The sequence below is a fragment of the Xiphophorus couchianus genome, chromosome 7 (genome assembly GCF_001444195.1).
Source record: "Xiphophorus couchianus chromosome 7, X_couchianus-1.0, whole genome shotgun sequence".
NCBI classification, from domain to species: domain Eukaryota; kingdom Metazoa; phylum Chordata; class Actinopteri; order Cyprinodontiformes; family Poeciliidae; genus Xiphophorus; species Xiphophorus couchianus.
Genome location: NC_040234.1, coordinates 8,000,364 through 8,015,242, shown reverse-complemented (window position 1 = coordinate 8,015,242; position 14,879 = coordinate 8,000,364). Strand labels below are relative to the sequence as shown.

At 39.8% G+C, this 14,879-nt stretch overlaps 1 protein-coding gene and 1 long non-coding RNA gene across 2 annotated transcripts in view; one reads left to right on the top strand and one right to left on the bottom strand.

The window, feature by feature from the left end:
• Positions 1–673: 673 nt before the first annotated feature.
• LOC114147942 (uncharacterized) overlaps positions 674–14,879 on the bottom strand; it is a 22,645-nt gene continuing 8,439 nt past the window's right edge. The window contains exons 3-4 of the long non-coding RNA XR_003596167.1: positions 8,032–8,036; positions 674–685 (exon numbers count right to left, since the gene is read on the bottom strand). This is a non-coding gene — a long non-coding RNA (uncharacterized LOC114147942). The remainder of the gene's footprint in view (positions 686–8,031; positions 8,037–14,879) is intronic.
• ints6 (integrator complex subunit 6) overlaps positions 2,157–14,879 on the top strand; it is a 26,170-nt gene continuing 13,447 nt past the window's right edge. Inside the window, exons 1-5 of the mRNA XM_028022759.1 lie at positions 2,157–2,624; positions 2,776–2,853; positions 4,573–4,722; positions 11,258–11,347; positions 12,390–12,573. Of these exons, the coding sequence (XP_027878560.1) occupies positions 2,514–2,624; positions 2,776–2,853; positions 4,573–4,722; positions 11,258–11,347; positions 12,390–12,573 (613 nt within the window). The 5' untranslated portion in view covers positions 2,157–2,513. The remainder of the gene's footprint in view (positions 2,625–2,775; positions 2,854–4,572; positions 4,723–11,257; positions 11,348–12,389; positions 12,574–14,879) is intronic.

The window sequence follows — 14,879 nt, the reverse complement described above, 5'->3', positions numbered from 1 at the left end:
CAACACTTATTCAAGTGGTTTTCTTTTGGTTTGTTTGTCTTTTCTTTTTCCGCAATCAGCTTTGTCCAATGGTTTACACAAACATACACAAAAATAGTAGAACGTCCAAAGGTTTAAATGTATATGTTTGTATAATATCTAAAACCTTTCAAAACTCATTTCTATGGTGTATCTACTACTATTATTTGCTCCCTCATTCTGCGCACTTACAAGAAACCGAAACAGGTCACAACATCCCATCCATATTTTTAGTGAAGTGAAACTATTTTGCATTTTATGAGGTTGTGTGTGAAAACTCTAGCTCGGCTAATTGGACCAAATACTGTTCTTTTGTTAAGTTGTTTGTAACAAAGCATTAACTAGCTAGCCTGTGCCAAAACATTTGTTTTCCTTTGAGATATTCTACCCCGAAACATTAGCTTGACAAAAAATATTGAGGGTAACACAGAGAACTTACTAATATTGTGTTTCAAAATGCTTTCGATGAGGTTGTAAGTCACTAGTCCACTCTGTATACGCAACTATATACAATACATTAAAATGATGGAAGAAAAAAACCCATTAAGCAGCAACGCTAATATGTTTGGTTATTTTGGGACTTCACAAACTCATCCAAGTACATAACTTAATTACTTGAGAAAAATAATAGTAGTAAAACTCTAAAATACTTTCAAGTATTAAAAAACTGTTGATTAATATTAATAATATATTAATAATTAACTGAGAGTTGTCATTAACCCAACAATGTTACATAAAACGAAAACAGAAATAGTTCTCGCAAGTGGTCTGAAAAAACGGGAGGAAGTGCAACTATTTCCGTTCATAATCTGACGGGAATTTCAAAATAAAAGCCCAACCTTGGAACCGATGGCAATAAATGATTTCTGGAGTTTGTCTGTTTTTAGGCAGTCTTACCCTACAAAATATTACTATGAGATTTTTTTTTATTTTTAACAAAGACAACTTTAATTTGACGGGTTCTTGGAGAAGATAGTCAAATCGAAAAATGTATTTAATTTTTCAAATAACGGTACCTTTAACGAATTAAGTGTCCAAAACTGAATTTATACATCTATATTTATATTGTTTTCTTTAATTAACTTAGTATATCTTTAGGTTGTGTGACTTCACGTCCCTAGCGAAATAACTTTAATGTGAAAAACTTGTCAGTGGCACACCGGAAAGCGGATTGTGTATTGTGAGTGTTACAGCAAACAAGAGGAAACTGTCCGTCCTTCTATGTACGATCGCAGAGCCGCCGGATGGTTTCGGCTTGTTTTTGCGGAAGTGATCATTTTTCCACCATGCTATATTGTGTACATTGTTTCGCACACTGTCCTATTGGTGTCTCGTAGCTTTGAAAGTGGTTCATTAACAGAATGAAGCATGACACTGTAGAGATTAACTGGAGCAATTTGGGTTAATTTGTCGAGACATTCTGCAAGATCTGACATGAATGTCTGCAAACAGTCGTTTATTTCTATAAAAATAAGAAAAAGAAAGATAACAGACACACACACTGGGGGTCTATTATTTAGCTAGCTGAAGACAGAGGGGAAACATCTCAGAGCTGGAGGGTGTGTGTGCATGTCAATCTCTTTTCCCCGAGACTGTTCAGATGAACCTGTTTTCCATCTGATCGTCTTTATTTGGTTATCACACAAGAGCAAAGTGCTAAAGGAGTTGTTTTCCTGTGCGGTGAACACAAGCCGACGCCAACATGTAAACAATATGGTTATTTAACAATCTCTTTGTCATCAGTTGTCTCTCGTTTAGTCTTCAAGGGTTGTCTTTCACATTGGCCCACGCCCGAACATAAGATGAAGTAAATGTTGTTTATATAATCTGCTCTCGGGGTAAACACGGGTCACTGCTGGCTGATATTACGTCAAATAACTGCAGCGACGCTCGGTAGAAGGGGTTACAATGCCGTAAATGTGGCGGTCTTTAACATTAAAAGGTAATACAGAATGTTTTCCTCGCATTCCTGCCTATCGAGCATTCAAGCATGCGCACAAGAAGCCAAGCTTTAGCCTTATTTGGATATGTTAATGAGCGGCCGCCGACTGCCAATGAGAAGCGAGCGTACCTCCACGTGACTGTGAAAGAGCGCTCACGAGGCGGGGTCAGGCGCGGACCTTCAGTTAAAACCAGTGGAGGAGGTACAGCGGACTCAGTGTAGGGAGAAGCAGGGACTCACTCAGAGGGAAAGTTTGTTACTATGAAACTTAGGAATATTTACAAAATATATACAAAATTATCAAAATCCCTCGTGCATCAATAACTTGCCCCAAGGGTGCCAGGCTTTAGGCGTAGTTTTCCCGGAATGGGCTTCTATACTCACTATTCTTACACTTTTTTGAAAGAATGTGTGAGACAGACAGTTAGCCAGCCAGCTAGCTAGCTAGCTAGCTGAGAGGTGAGACAGGCGGCAGGAGAACAAAAGATTTTTTTTGCGTTTTGGCCGGTTGTACTGACACCAAGTCCATGCAGAACGCGTCATTACCACCACAATGCCCGTTTTACTTTTTCTGATAGACACGTCCGCTTCAATGAACCAGCGCACCCATCTGGGCACTACCTATCTGGACATAGCAAAAGGCGCTGTTGAGACTTTTATGAAGGTACTGTAACAACGGGACACATTGATATATCGGGAGATCCCGAGCGAGGGGGGAAATCGCAGTTGAGCTCGTCATTGTGCTGTTGCAAAGCTCGCCTGTCAAAAGCAGATCTCTCGTTAACCGTACATAATTCTTCTACTATTTTCCACAGCTCAGAGGGAGAGATCCGGCGAGCCGAGGGGACCGGTATATGTTGGTAAATTTTGAGGACTCTCCGTTCGGGATAAAGGTAGAAATTTGCTTTCGGGTCATGTCCAGCTTTACATCTGTCCTCCCCACCGCTTCACCACGTTGTGATCACTGTGTCAGTCGTGTAGAGAAAAATCTTCAGGAGGAGCTTTCATACCCCTTTTAAAACATGGCCGACATTTTGTTTCAGTGTGAGCAGCAAGGAACTCTGGGTGTTATTTATACAGCGAGGTAATATCTGAGGGGGGAGTGAAGAGCAAGAGGAGGGAGTGATAGACTCGTAGCCTACTTTACTTGTTTAGAGAAAATTGCCACTTTTTGTCACTGGAAGACTGGGCGACGTTGTTATTTGATTCCAAGCCAGTTGCACAACTCTTGTGGGGAAAAAATGGATCAAACTGCAGGGCTGTCAAAGTGTTGTTGACATGCATTTCTTAACAGATTTATTTATTTTTTAATAAATGTTTTTGTAACTGTTTAACAGAAATTCACAACGAATCAAAGCCATACCAATAAAGTCCAGTCTAAAAGACAAATTAGGTTTAATGACAATTTAACGTAAGTCTAATGGATTTTAGACTGATTCATTTTATAGTGTCAATTTGTAAAAAGTTACCAATCTAAAGAAACCACGCATTTCCCTGGGATAGTTGACTTTTCTGCAATCCCTCCTCCTGAGCAAGCATGTGGCGACAGTGGAATGGAACAACTTCTTTTTTGACCAGAAGGAAAACCTCCGTACTGGGTGTGAATGGTCATCTGCTGCGATCAAAGGAAGGCTCAAGAAGACTGAAAGCAACCACAGGAAAAAAAAGCAAAAGTACACCATTTTAATAGCAGAGGTGCCTTTTAGTGGCTCTGCCTGGGAAAGAAAAAATACTGAAACATATTTACAGGATAAAAACAGCATTAACAGCGTTATTTATGCCATTTAATCTCTAAAACATTGTTTAATATTCAAGAGACCTGTTTCTAAAAAGATAAGTAAATACAATTTATCTTACGAATTAAGTGAGAATATCAAATAAAAGCAGGAAACATTAGCAGTAAAACATTAAGTGCTTAAAATTTTGTTAAAACTCCTTCTGCTGGGTTAAACTGTGCAACTTTAGGTGCTGTTGTATTTATTTCTAAGTGATATTTTTTCTTACCGAAAAACACCAAATGTAATAAATCTGTCAGCATAAACCTTACTTGCTCTCTAAATGTAATGGTAGATAACTAGTTATTGATTTGTAAATGAAAATATGCCAATGCAATAGTGTGTGTGTGAGGACAGTGGAGCCCATTTAATTAGAGAGTATAAAGAGCAGCTGTGAGTAAGAAGTTGATCACAATAATAAATAAATGCAAACAGCACTTACAAAAGTAATAGTATAGTCAGTATAAGGTAAGAGGGTGGCTTCAGCAATGTTTTAATTAATTAAATTTTTTTTTTTACTTTAAAATTGTTTCTATAAAAGAAATCTGTTTTGACTCAGTAAATCTTAAATCCAATATTGGGGCCACTGTGTGTGCAGTTTCTTTTCATCAGCATAGAGATGGAGAGACGCATCATTAACTGTTTTGGAAATTACAGAAGGAAAAAAAACAAACTAGCCTAATACATTGCTTTGGGGCACGCCTTTTTGTGGCATTCATGTTACAGGAGGGAAGACCACTGAGTTAAACACACTATTTATATCCTGAAAGAGAATTTAATTTGGATGGCTTTGTCCGAAAGGTTAATAACAATCTTTTTGTTTGTTTGTTTCCCAAGGCCGGATGGAAAGAGAGCCATGCCACTTTCATGACAGAGCTGAGGAACCTCCAAGCAACCGGACTCACAACATTTGGCCAGTCCTTGAGGACAGCCTTTGATTTACTAAATCTCAATAGACTAGTCACTGGGATAGACAACTATGGCCAGGTATGTAGCCTCTGGAGACGAAGAGAGGAAGCAAAAGTTCATGTGCAAAAAGCCCACTCACCAGCTCATCCCCCCCTCAAGTCCACAGCCTCACCCCAATAGAGCAAGCATCAACAACACGCATACCCCGCTGCCACACACTCACAGTCGAATAACACAACAGCAGCTTAGTTGCAGAGAAAGGGAAGTAACTTATGTTTTTTTTTTTTTTTTACATCTGTTTCTTTCACCGTTAATAAGGTGTTATATTTTCATTTGGAGTCCCTAATCAGTTTTTGGAGCCGTTCTTTTTGTCAAGGCCCAGCAAACATCTTCAAATTATTTAAAATAAGAATTTGAGCACAAGTTTGAAGTCTTATTTGATTTTTAAAAAAACAAACAAACCGAAAAAACTGTGTTTCTGATCTTGTCTTTTTGGAAGAGACAGTTGAGTTCAGGTTTCAACCATGTAATCTTGAAAAACGTTGGCTTAAGACGTTCAAGAACAAACCAGAATTAACCAACTCCATCATAAACTGGAAACTGCTTAAACACCAGTGGCGCAGTCCGCAGTGAACTGGGTTTCACATCGCTGATCACGAGGGGAAGCAGCCTTCATGATCAGCGTTGGTTTTCAAACTTGAAAACCGACGCTTTCAAGTTTGGCTGAAATTTTCACACATGAACGTCTCCTGGAAGGCGCTTTATTACGGTCACAGGAGGATATGGTTAGGCTGTTTGGTCACAGTGATGGCAAGTGTGGGTGAAGGAGTCAAGGTGGTGTTTTGAAACTTAAGAACACAGAGGCACTTTTCAAGCGTAGAGGCGATGGGCTGCCTTTTCTGCTCTCAGCGGCTCTGTCCTCAGTGGGGTGATTAAAAAATATGGGCAACATATTTGCAGTTAAATAAGTCGAGATATATTCATATTTTTGTATGATTCTAAACCTTGCATGGAAAAAAGACATGCTGCCTTTCCTTGCTGGTGAATTAGATTTTTTGTTTTGTTTTACTTTCAAGTTGATGAACTTTCTAAGCTGCTTATCCAGAGTTTTAAGCAAGTTTTTATAAGGATTTATCCTGAAATCTATTTGTAAAAGAACATTCGTACCATTTTTTTAATGTATATTTCTCAGGCTATTTATACAGCACCAAATTCTCATTCAGTTATGTAGAATTGGATTTGTCCCAATTAACTTAAAATCAGTGCAGTACATGCTCATATAAATCAGTCATGAAGTCAGATTTAGGATGATGCTAATCCGTAAAAGATTACTCATTTAGAGCTCATGTGGTGACAGTAGTAAGAAACAAATCATTTGTAAACAGGAAGAAGCCTCCAGGGTTTTCACATTTAGTTTGAAGTGTTTATATTTTTCACAATAATCCATAAAATAGTCTCAAAACAAATCACAACGTATTCATCCACAAAGGAGAGCGCCACTATTCAAGCAGAAATAACAGCGGGCATGCTAGTGGAAATGACAGATGTGTCTCTAAGACGTCGGAACTGAAGAGTGGACTCGACTTCCGAATTTTGTTGGCTTGATGAGGATTTGGGCTTGAAACAGGAAATCATTCAGCTCTGCAACCTGAGCTTCAACCGGTGGTGCCAGCTGACATCACCCGTCTAAGATGAGCTGCGGTTCCTCAAAGTAAAGCATTGGGAAGAGAGGAAGCAAAAATGGAAAGCGAGGCGTTTTGCAGTTTTAGCTTTAGCCCGCTGCCTTTCTGTCAGAACGCCTTAAACGCGCGTCGAAGTCTTCTTTCATCGCAACACTTGCCGTGCGGTGCTTCATAGAGATCAGAGAGGCTCTACTTTGATGGCATCATTAGAGAGAACAGCAAAGCAGGTCACAGGATATGCAACACCTCACCATGTAATATTTTTACAGTCAAATGGCCAGCTTTAAAACGTGAACTTCACTTTTTGAGTCGTTCTCGGCTTCATAGACACTTCCGGTCCCATAAATTTGGACTCTTGGCGTCTGTAGAGTACTTTTTTAACATCTGTTTTTCCTTCATGGAGATAGGTGCTGAGGATGAATCTGAAACATTTCCTGTGTCCATAGCCGAAGGGAGCCTTCCACTTGGTGTAACGTGTTCGAACGTACGGCGCACATTAGATGCGCCACTGGAGTTTAAATATCGTTCTGGCCGGGGCTGCGGGCGCGCATTCCAGTGAACACAAACGGTAGAAACCAAGGTCAGGGTTAGTGTGTTCTGCACCTGTCTGTGGTGACCTCTAATGACCGGTTGGTGTGACTGTAATTATAATTTAATAACCGCCTCCTCTCTTCTCTGCCTTTTTGCTACTTAAGGAGGTCATTTGTTAGACAGATGGCACACTGCCACCACAGTCACTATTGCTTTATTATGTCCATTAGAAAAGAAGTCGCTTATTAAGAGGCTGTAATTACACTAGGATGTACTATGAGGGATCTTTTTCATATCTTTAAAAAGGTAGATCATTCACTAATATTTCCTTTTTTATAACCAGGCAGTGGGGAAGCTTCACCTTGCTTGTTTTTGTTTGTTTAAACAAACATTGTGTACACTGTTTGTCCTCTATGGTCTGTATAACTGATTGTGTTAGTATATGCAGAAGTGCATCTCATACCTTAAGCTTTTTTTTTATCATTAACTGTTGTTTCCTCTAGGAAAGCTTGTTTTATTCTTTTTCATAAAACAAAACTACTAATGGGCAGAGTATGAAATTAAATGAGAGCAAGACAGATGCAGGTTTTAGATTTATAATCTGCTTAGATCTTGTTTAAATGCAGACTCGAATGCATTGCTTTCGAACTTTCATATTTTTTCATGTTATAATCACATTTGAGTGTGATTTACTTAAAATTCTTTTTTTTTTTTGGTTAAACAGAATTTTTTGCAGTTGGATTAAAGTCTGGGTTTGGACTGAAACACTAATGGTCCAGTTCAGGGATGTACGATGTAGCAGCATTAACATTGGCATCGATATTATTCATTTTTTAGCATGTCTGTAACTGTTGCCGATATCAACAACCAATATTTATTCCCTTTTTTTTTTGCCCTTTGGTTTTGGAGGGGGAAGTGGAGGAGCTTGGTTATGTGGTACCATATTTTCCAGACTATAAGGTGCACTTAAAAGCCTTTAATTTTTTTTTAAACAGCAGTGTACCTTATATATTGTTCTAGAGTAAAACAGCCCCCTCTAGTGTATTAAAACATATAGTTTTTCGACTGTGCTTCAAGCGTCTTGTTGCACTTAATGCGCCCAGTGGCCCCGCCAGGAATCTTGGGCCCTATGGCAAAAAATTAGATGGGGGCCCCCCCACGCAGCTGCTGTTACAATTTCTTGAGTCTATTTGACCCATCAAAAGCGTCACAATTTTAAAGGCTTGCAACTGCCTTGTTTTCTTTGGTCCAATACTGATACCAGCACAATATTTACTGCTCATGAATTTTGCATACAACAGTCCACATACAGTAGGCTGCCTAAATTGTTTTCTATTAGTTTTAGATTAAGCAAACGCATCAAAAGCAACGTGCAAAATACACATGAAGCAATCAAGACTTCTCAAAAAATGCTATGTAGTTGCATTTTATTCAAGCTGCAGTATATAACTTTAATAAAAATGTTTCTCCATATTTGTTAAAGCCGTCACCATGTTGTGCCAGTTTGTTATGAGACAGATAATCTGTGAAAACAATCAATCTCCTCCCTGAGCTACTATTACTGGCTAAAGTAATGCAACGTTCCGACCAAAACTACCAATCAGACAGAACCAGGACAAAACACTTCCCCTGTCTTACCTGTTTGATTTTGAATGATTGGCTGAATGAAGCCAATCTCATCTACCTCTTAAAAATCATCCATTGTCCCCTTCTGCTCAGCCGTAACAGAAGGCTGTCGACTTTGTTTCACAGGTATTGTTCGGTGTTTTTCAATAAAATAAGATTGGAACATTAGATATGTATTGTGAGCTTATAACCCCAGACATTGTCCATTATAAGAAAAAAAACAATGTATCATCATGTCAAGCTTTTAAAGATTGACATGCTGTTTTCTGGCGATCGACCAGAAAACTGCAGTCGGTGCACACCTAGCTACAATGTAGCTGACCACCATCGGCGTGTGAATGGGTGACTGTGGTGTCAGCGTAAAGTACTGTAGAGTCGTCAAGATTAGATGGAGCTCTTTACAAATGCAGACCATTTACCAGAAAATCCAGTTTGAGATTTTGAAAGCCATGCATCCTCTTTTTTCCCCCCTTTTGGTTTGGGGCTTGTGTACTACTTTTTGTTTTGCCTTATCAAGTGATAAAAAAACCCCCAAAACATCCCAATTTAAGTTCGCAGGAAAGCGTTCAAGGGGATAAATCCTTGTGCAAGCCACTGCGAGTGGAACACGAGTCTTTTTCACAAGCAGAGACTGAATCAGGGGGATCTTTTTTTTTGAGCAGTCAAACCCGACATGTTGCATCAGCACTCTGACACCAATCATTTCTGTTCTTCTTCAAGCTCAATTTCCCCCAGCAGCTGTAAATCAAAGTCTAACAAAATGGATGTGTCAGCTTTGTGTTTCAAGCATTTTCACTCTACCTCGTTTTTTTGTGGGGTTTCTTTTTTAGTTTTGTTGAATCTGAACGTTCATAAACTCCCTGAAGATGTAAGATGTTCAGTGATCCTTAAAGAGCTACAGAGGACAATAACAAAGGGGACTGAGCCTGCAGGAGGAGTTAATATTGCTCTGGAGTGACTCTGTCTGCAGTAACAAAGAGTCCTCCAGGTTGCCAGGCATCTGCGGTGACTCTACCCCTGGGAGAAGAAGAAGAGGGGATTTAGGAGGTAAAGTGGGTAATCCTGACACTGATCAGTTCCATATGGGGGCCAATCAGAGAGCAGAAAACAGGGACGCAGTGAAAGTGATGTCTGGTTCTTACCTGATTATTAAGCCAATGCTTTTTTTTGTTTGTTTTTTATCAGTATCTAATGAAAATCTGTTATCCATATGAACTCATTTATACCTGCTAAATCTGTTGTTAAATACCAGTAAATGTAAAAAAAAAATGTTTTGCATAAGCAAACATTGAAGCAACAGCAGGAAGAGGAGGAGGGGGAACCCAAGCTCGTGTTCTGTTCTGAGTTTATTGAGGCCCATTATGATCTAAACAGAAAAACAACCCAGCAGCTATTAAAGCCGAGGGAGCAGATGTGACACGATTGAAATCAAAACTTGTTTGGCCATTTAGACCCATTGCTGACTCATTAGCATGCCAAGAAAGTACCCATTATGAAAGGATTTTGGGGGGGTGCAGAAATGGAGAAATATCTAGGTTGTCATGGATACCTCCAGAAGAGCAGATTTTGGTCGTCTCGTGCTCTGTTTGCTTTGGGTTACACGAACAGATCCGTCATTCAGCGGAGGACGCGGCCCACAGGTAGAGGGTCCAGACCGAGCGGTTCCGCTTCCATTAATAATCGCTCCGCCGCCGGTACAGGACGGCCTTTGTGAAGTCCGTGCGACTGCAGCGAGCCGCCGCTGCTGTTTGCTGACAGAACCTGTCAGGCTGCATTGAGGGTTTCACGTCGCTGACTCGCGGGGTGATCCCGAGGCCCTGGCGGAGATACTGTAAGGCTGATGTGCAGTGATAAATGCAGTCCTGCTCTGGTTTCGTCCTCTGTATGGAGTGCTAGGATCTAGCAGAAAAGAGCTTTCAATATGCTGTCATTTTGGAGGATGGAGGGGACACAAAATGGAGACGTAGCGAAATGCAATTCAGACTGAGATTAAGCTATATTTATCAACTTCAGTAAAGGTTAACTTAAGCCATTAAATGGATCTCTTAAATAATTCTGGCAATGGTTAACTGTTGCCAGCTTTGTCGCTATATTTAGTGACTTTTCAGACAAAAAGAAAATCGGCTTTGACCAGAATCAGCAGGTTAGGCTTTTTAAAGATCGCCCAGAAAACTGCAATCGGTGCACTTTTAATCAAGAGACTGAAGATTGTTTTTTTTTTTGCAAGCTCAGTCAGATTTCTTGAGTATTTGTCACCATCAGTTTTCAAATCTTGTCACAAATTCTCAATAGGCTCTAGGTCTGGACTTTGACTAGGACATTTTAACACAATATGCCTTGATCTAAACCATTCCATTGCAGTTCTCGTTGTTTTTTCACTTGTTCCCGTTGTGTGTACGCAACGTTGGTTTATAGTGATGAGCAGCTTTTGTTCCAGGATCTCTCTGTATTTAGCTCCATCCATCTTCTCATCAACTCTAAACTACTAATTATGTGACTTCTGGCTGCTCTGGATTTAATTTAGGGGTATCTCGCTGACTAAAAACACCTGTAACAATCTTTGGATTTTCATCTGTAACAAGTGAAGAAACAAGCATTTCCTTCCCACTTTATAGTTGAGCTCTGCTTTGTGTCACAAAGTGGTAGTAAAATTCATAGAGGTCTGTGATTGTAACAAACCTTTGCGAGGCGCTCTAGATGTCGCTTCATGCTGCTTATTGGTGGTTTTCTTCCTGCTCTTTTTAAGGATTTTCCTGCATCTTTTCTCGTTACAGGGGAGGAATCCTTTCTTCCTTGAACCTGCCATCATAATTGCAATTAGCGACGGCAACAAGTTGACGGGCGGCAGCGGCGTGCAAGACGAGGTCAGTGGACGTGTTTAATCGGCATCTGAGAGAATCTTACAGGCAGAAATTAGCATGCGGTCTCTGTTGATGGGCGGGGCCCCTGATCAAAGCATTTTTGATCAGGGTTGTTTTTAATGGTCATCAGAATCAATTTTATATTTAAAATTTAACAAAATTGTAAAATGAATAGGAAATAATTTAACTTTTTGATTTTTAAAATAAAAAATTTAAAAAAGAGCGGGTGCTCAAAATGTGGAACTTCTCTGTAGTTCTTTTTCTACATCGTTATCTTCTTAATAGATTTTCAAACAAAGTAGCAAATTTATTCATCAGGCATCTTCAAAATGATTTCACACAGATGAAGGTTATTTTCTTAAAATGTACCTTTAAATTTTTAGCTCTCTTGCAAATTGTGAAGGATATAGTCACAGTGATGTATGTCCAAGATAATTGTGTTTTTGCTGCCTTTAGTGTTCAAAAGTGGCAAACATTAAAACAGTTCAGAAATCATAAGCAAGAATGTGATTGAACTTGGAAATAGGGGTTATTATTGGTTATTGGTATGAGGAACATTTTAATCATGAAGAGAAATACCAACAACATGAATGAGTAAATTAATTTAGCTGATTTTTTCCACAAAAAAATTATATATAGATTTATTTGAAAATATAATTCAATGTAATTTCTGTGCTTTTCAGCAATATAACAGTAATACCTAATGTAACTGTTTTGAAGGAGCCAGTGTGACAATTGGTACATTTTAGAGTTGTGTGTGGCGAAGTGTAGTTGTCATTCACCTGATAGTAGTAGTTTGGATGTCAGATCCTCTGTTTAAATGATAAGAAACTAGAAATGTGGTTTTTTTCTTTTCCTCTTTGTTTTGATAATTGCATAAATCAACAAGATGGACTTCAGCGTTTTCAGAACATTTTTAGTTTCAAAGCAAGTAGAAATGCTGAAATCTGTCCTGATTATTAAAAAAAACAACAACAACAAAAAAACATGGGGGAATCTCTCATCTCTCGGATCTTAGCGTGTTGTCATGTCCTCCCCTCTCTAGCTCCACCTGCCTCTGACCACCCCTCTGCCAGGGAGCGAGCTGACCAAGGAGCCTTTTCGCTGGGACCAGCGACTGTTTGCCCTGGTGTTGCGTATCCCCGGCAACGCCTCGGTGGAGCCAGAGCCGCTCGGCGGTGTCCCGCCCGACGATTCTCCCATCACACCCATGTGTGAGGTCACTGGAGGTTGGTGAAGTTCTCGTTCACGAGCTATGCTTCTACTCTGGTTAAAGGATCTATCCGCTAAGCTTGCTCATAAAAATTAGTTTACTTGCTAGACGAGTTTCGTTGAGGCGGTGGTTGAGAGACGATTGTGTTCAAGAGGAGCGGGAGATTTTCTAAAAGCTGCTGTTTCAGGTGCATTATGGGAGTGTTTTGACAAATGACCTCAGTTTGTGTTGTGCCATTTCTTTTCCGCACCTTCAGACACAATGATGGCACGACAATAAATCACTCCAAGGCCCCTAAAATAACCAAGAGGTCACCAGCGAGGATGTTAATGAAGCTCATCAAGCCATAGAAAAACTTTTAAAGAACATTTTTAAAATATTAAATAGGCTTTTATTGTTTATTTTCTGTATTAAAATGTAAATCTGCCTTTGTATTTTATTTTTATTTTTTCACAGCATGTGGTATGTTTGCACAGCTTTAGCATCTGTACACAGTCTGGAAAAGTATAGAAATCTATAGAACTTAAGTGTTTTTCCAGATCCGGACAATTATAGAGAAGACTATTTGTAGAAATATTTGTCTTTCCTCTCTTTATGCCTTAACCCGTTGCTGAACATTCATCCGTCTCTAAAGTGCCTTGGTGTTCATTCACCTTGAAGTTATCCCCATTCTGTCATGTTAAGACCACAAACTTCAACGTGTTTTAATAGGATTTGTGTAGTTTTCATATGTTCAGTTTGAATCTAAAGAGTTTGGGCTATTAATCTTAAATAAAGATCCATATAGCTAGTTGCCTTCCGAAGTGACTTAGTTTGTGAATAGTCTGTCTTACCAAAACAGAAAAAAAAAATTTCCTTCCATTTTGTGTTGGTACATCACAAAATCCCGAAGAAATCCATTTAAGTTATTTGTCGTAATGAGGCAAAACAACTTGCCACCACTACTTAAGAAAATATTCACATTCGTGTTGTGATACAGGTCTTAAATTTCATCCATAATGGTCTGAAAAAGCCTTAAGTCAGGGTTAGTGAAATCTACAGGAACTCTGTTCTTTCAATTTCACATTTTTGTATTCTCCATGTTGAAAGTGAGAAAAATGAACCGTACATTCATAGTCTTTTTTTTTTTAGTACTCGTAGTTCACACCATTTTTAAAAGTGGTTTTAAAACACCCAAATTTCCTGAGAAAAATGCATTGAATCTGTATATAGAAACTGTGTGAAGCACTGAACAAATTCAGTCTATGCTTACCTTTGTTTAATATTAATTTTAATACCAGTTTATTGCGCTCTTGTTTCCTCTCCAGCGTTCTATGAGCTGAAATCTGTCTTTGATTACAGGAAGTAGCTCTCCTGGGACGGGTCCGATTTCAAATAAGTTTAGAAAGAACGTTAAATCAGGAACGAAGCTGTTTGTAGTTTTGGTTGCCAGAGCGGCTTTTATGTTGCGCCGCTCAGCTTGTCGCAATTGGGTGAAGAGAAGCGAGCCCGAGCTGCACAGCAGAGCACCGGTGGAACATGCCGGGACAGGCTCCAAGTATTTATAACAGTACATCAAAATAGCTGTTTGTTAAACACATTCTGCTGCACAACAGATGAGTCATCTGTCAGTGCCAAACAAGAAAAGGGTAATATATATTGGGCCTTTTTTTCTTTTTTTGAAGCTGGAGAAAACGATTTGTCTTGGCAGCTGTTTTCTCCTCCAGTTAGGAAGATCCCTGGGCTTCCTCTCAATACCTTTTCGCTCAACATGCGACTGCGGTGTTTACAACTTTGCCCGAGGGGGGATATAAACTCTGCTCAAACATTGTACGTCTTCAGTACCTCAAGCTCAAACCGGCGAGGCAGTAGCGGAGCAGTAAGAAAGTGCTGTGTGGAACTGGTGATTAAGACGAGGAAGGCTCCTCCGCCACCACAGCTTTGCCCGCATGGCAGCTGCTTTAAAGAAAATATTCACGCTTTTTAGAGGCGGGCTTGTTCCTCCAGCTGGCGGGAGGAACACACCAGAAACGATGGCGTTTTAAGATGAGCACACGCACAGTCAGAGAGAGATAGAGAAAACTGGGGGTACCGCGCGGCGCTCTGAATGCAGAACATGACACGGCTCCATTGTCGGCGACGGCGTGCGACGCTCATGCCGCCTGCCTGTTACTGCTGATGACGGAGCTGACACAAAGCCACAGGCAAGTGAAAGGGGAAGTGAATGGGAGCACAGGAGGGTCACTAGAGGTGAAGTGAGAGACTTTAACTGATGAGAATGTCAACTTTGATCAGTTTACTTTGTTCCTGTCTGAATTGTGGCCTTGTGAGAAAACTGATGTG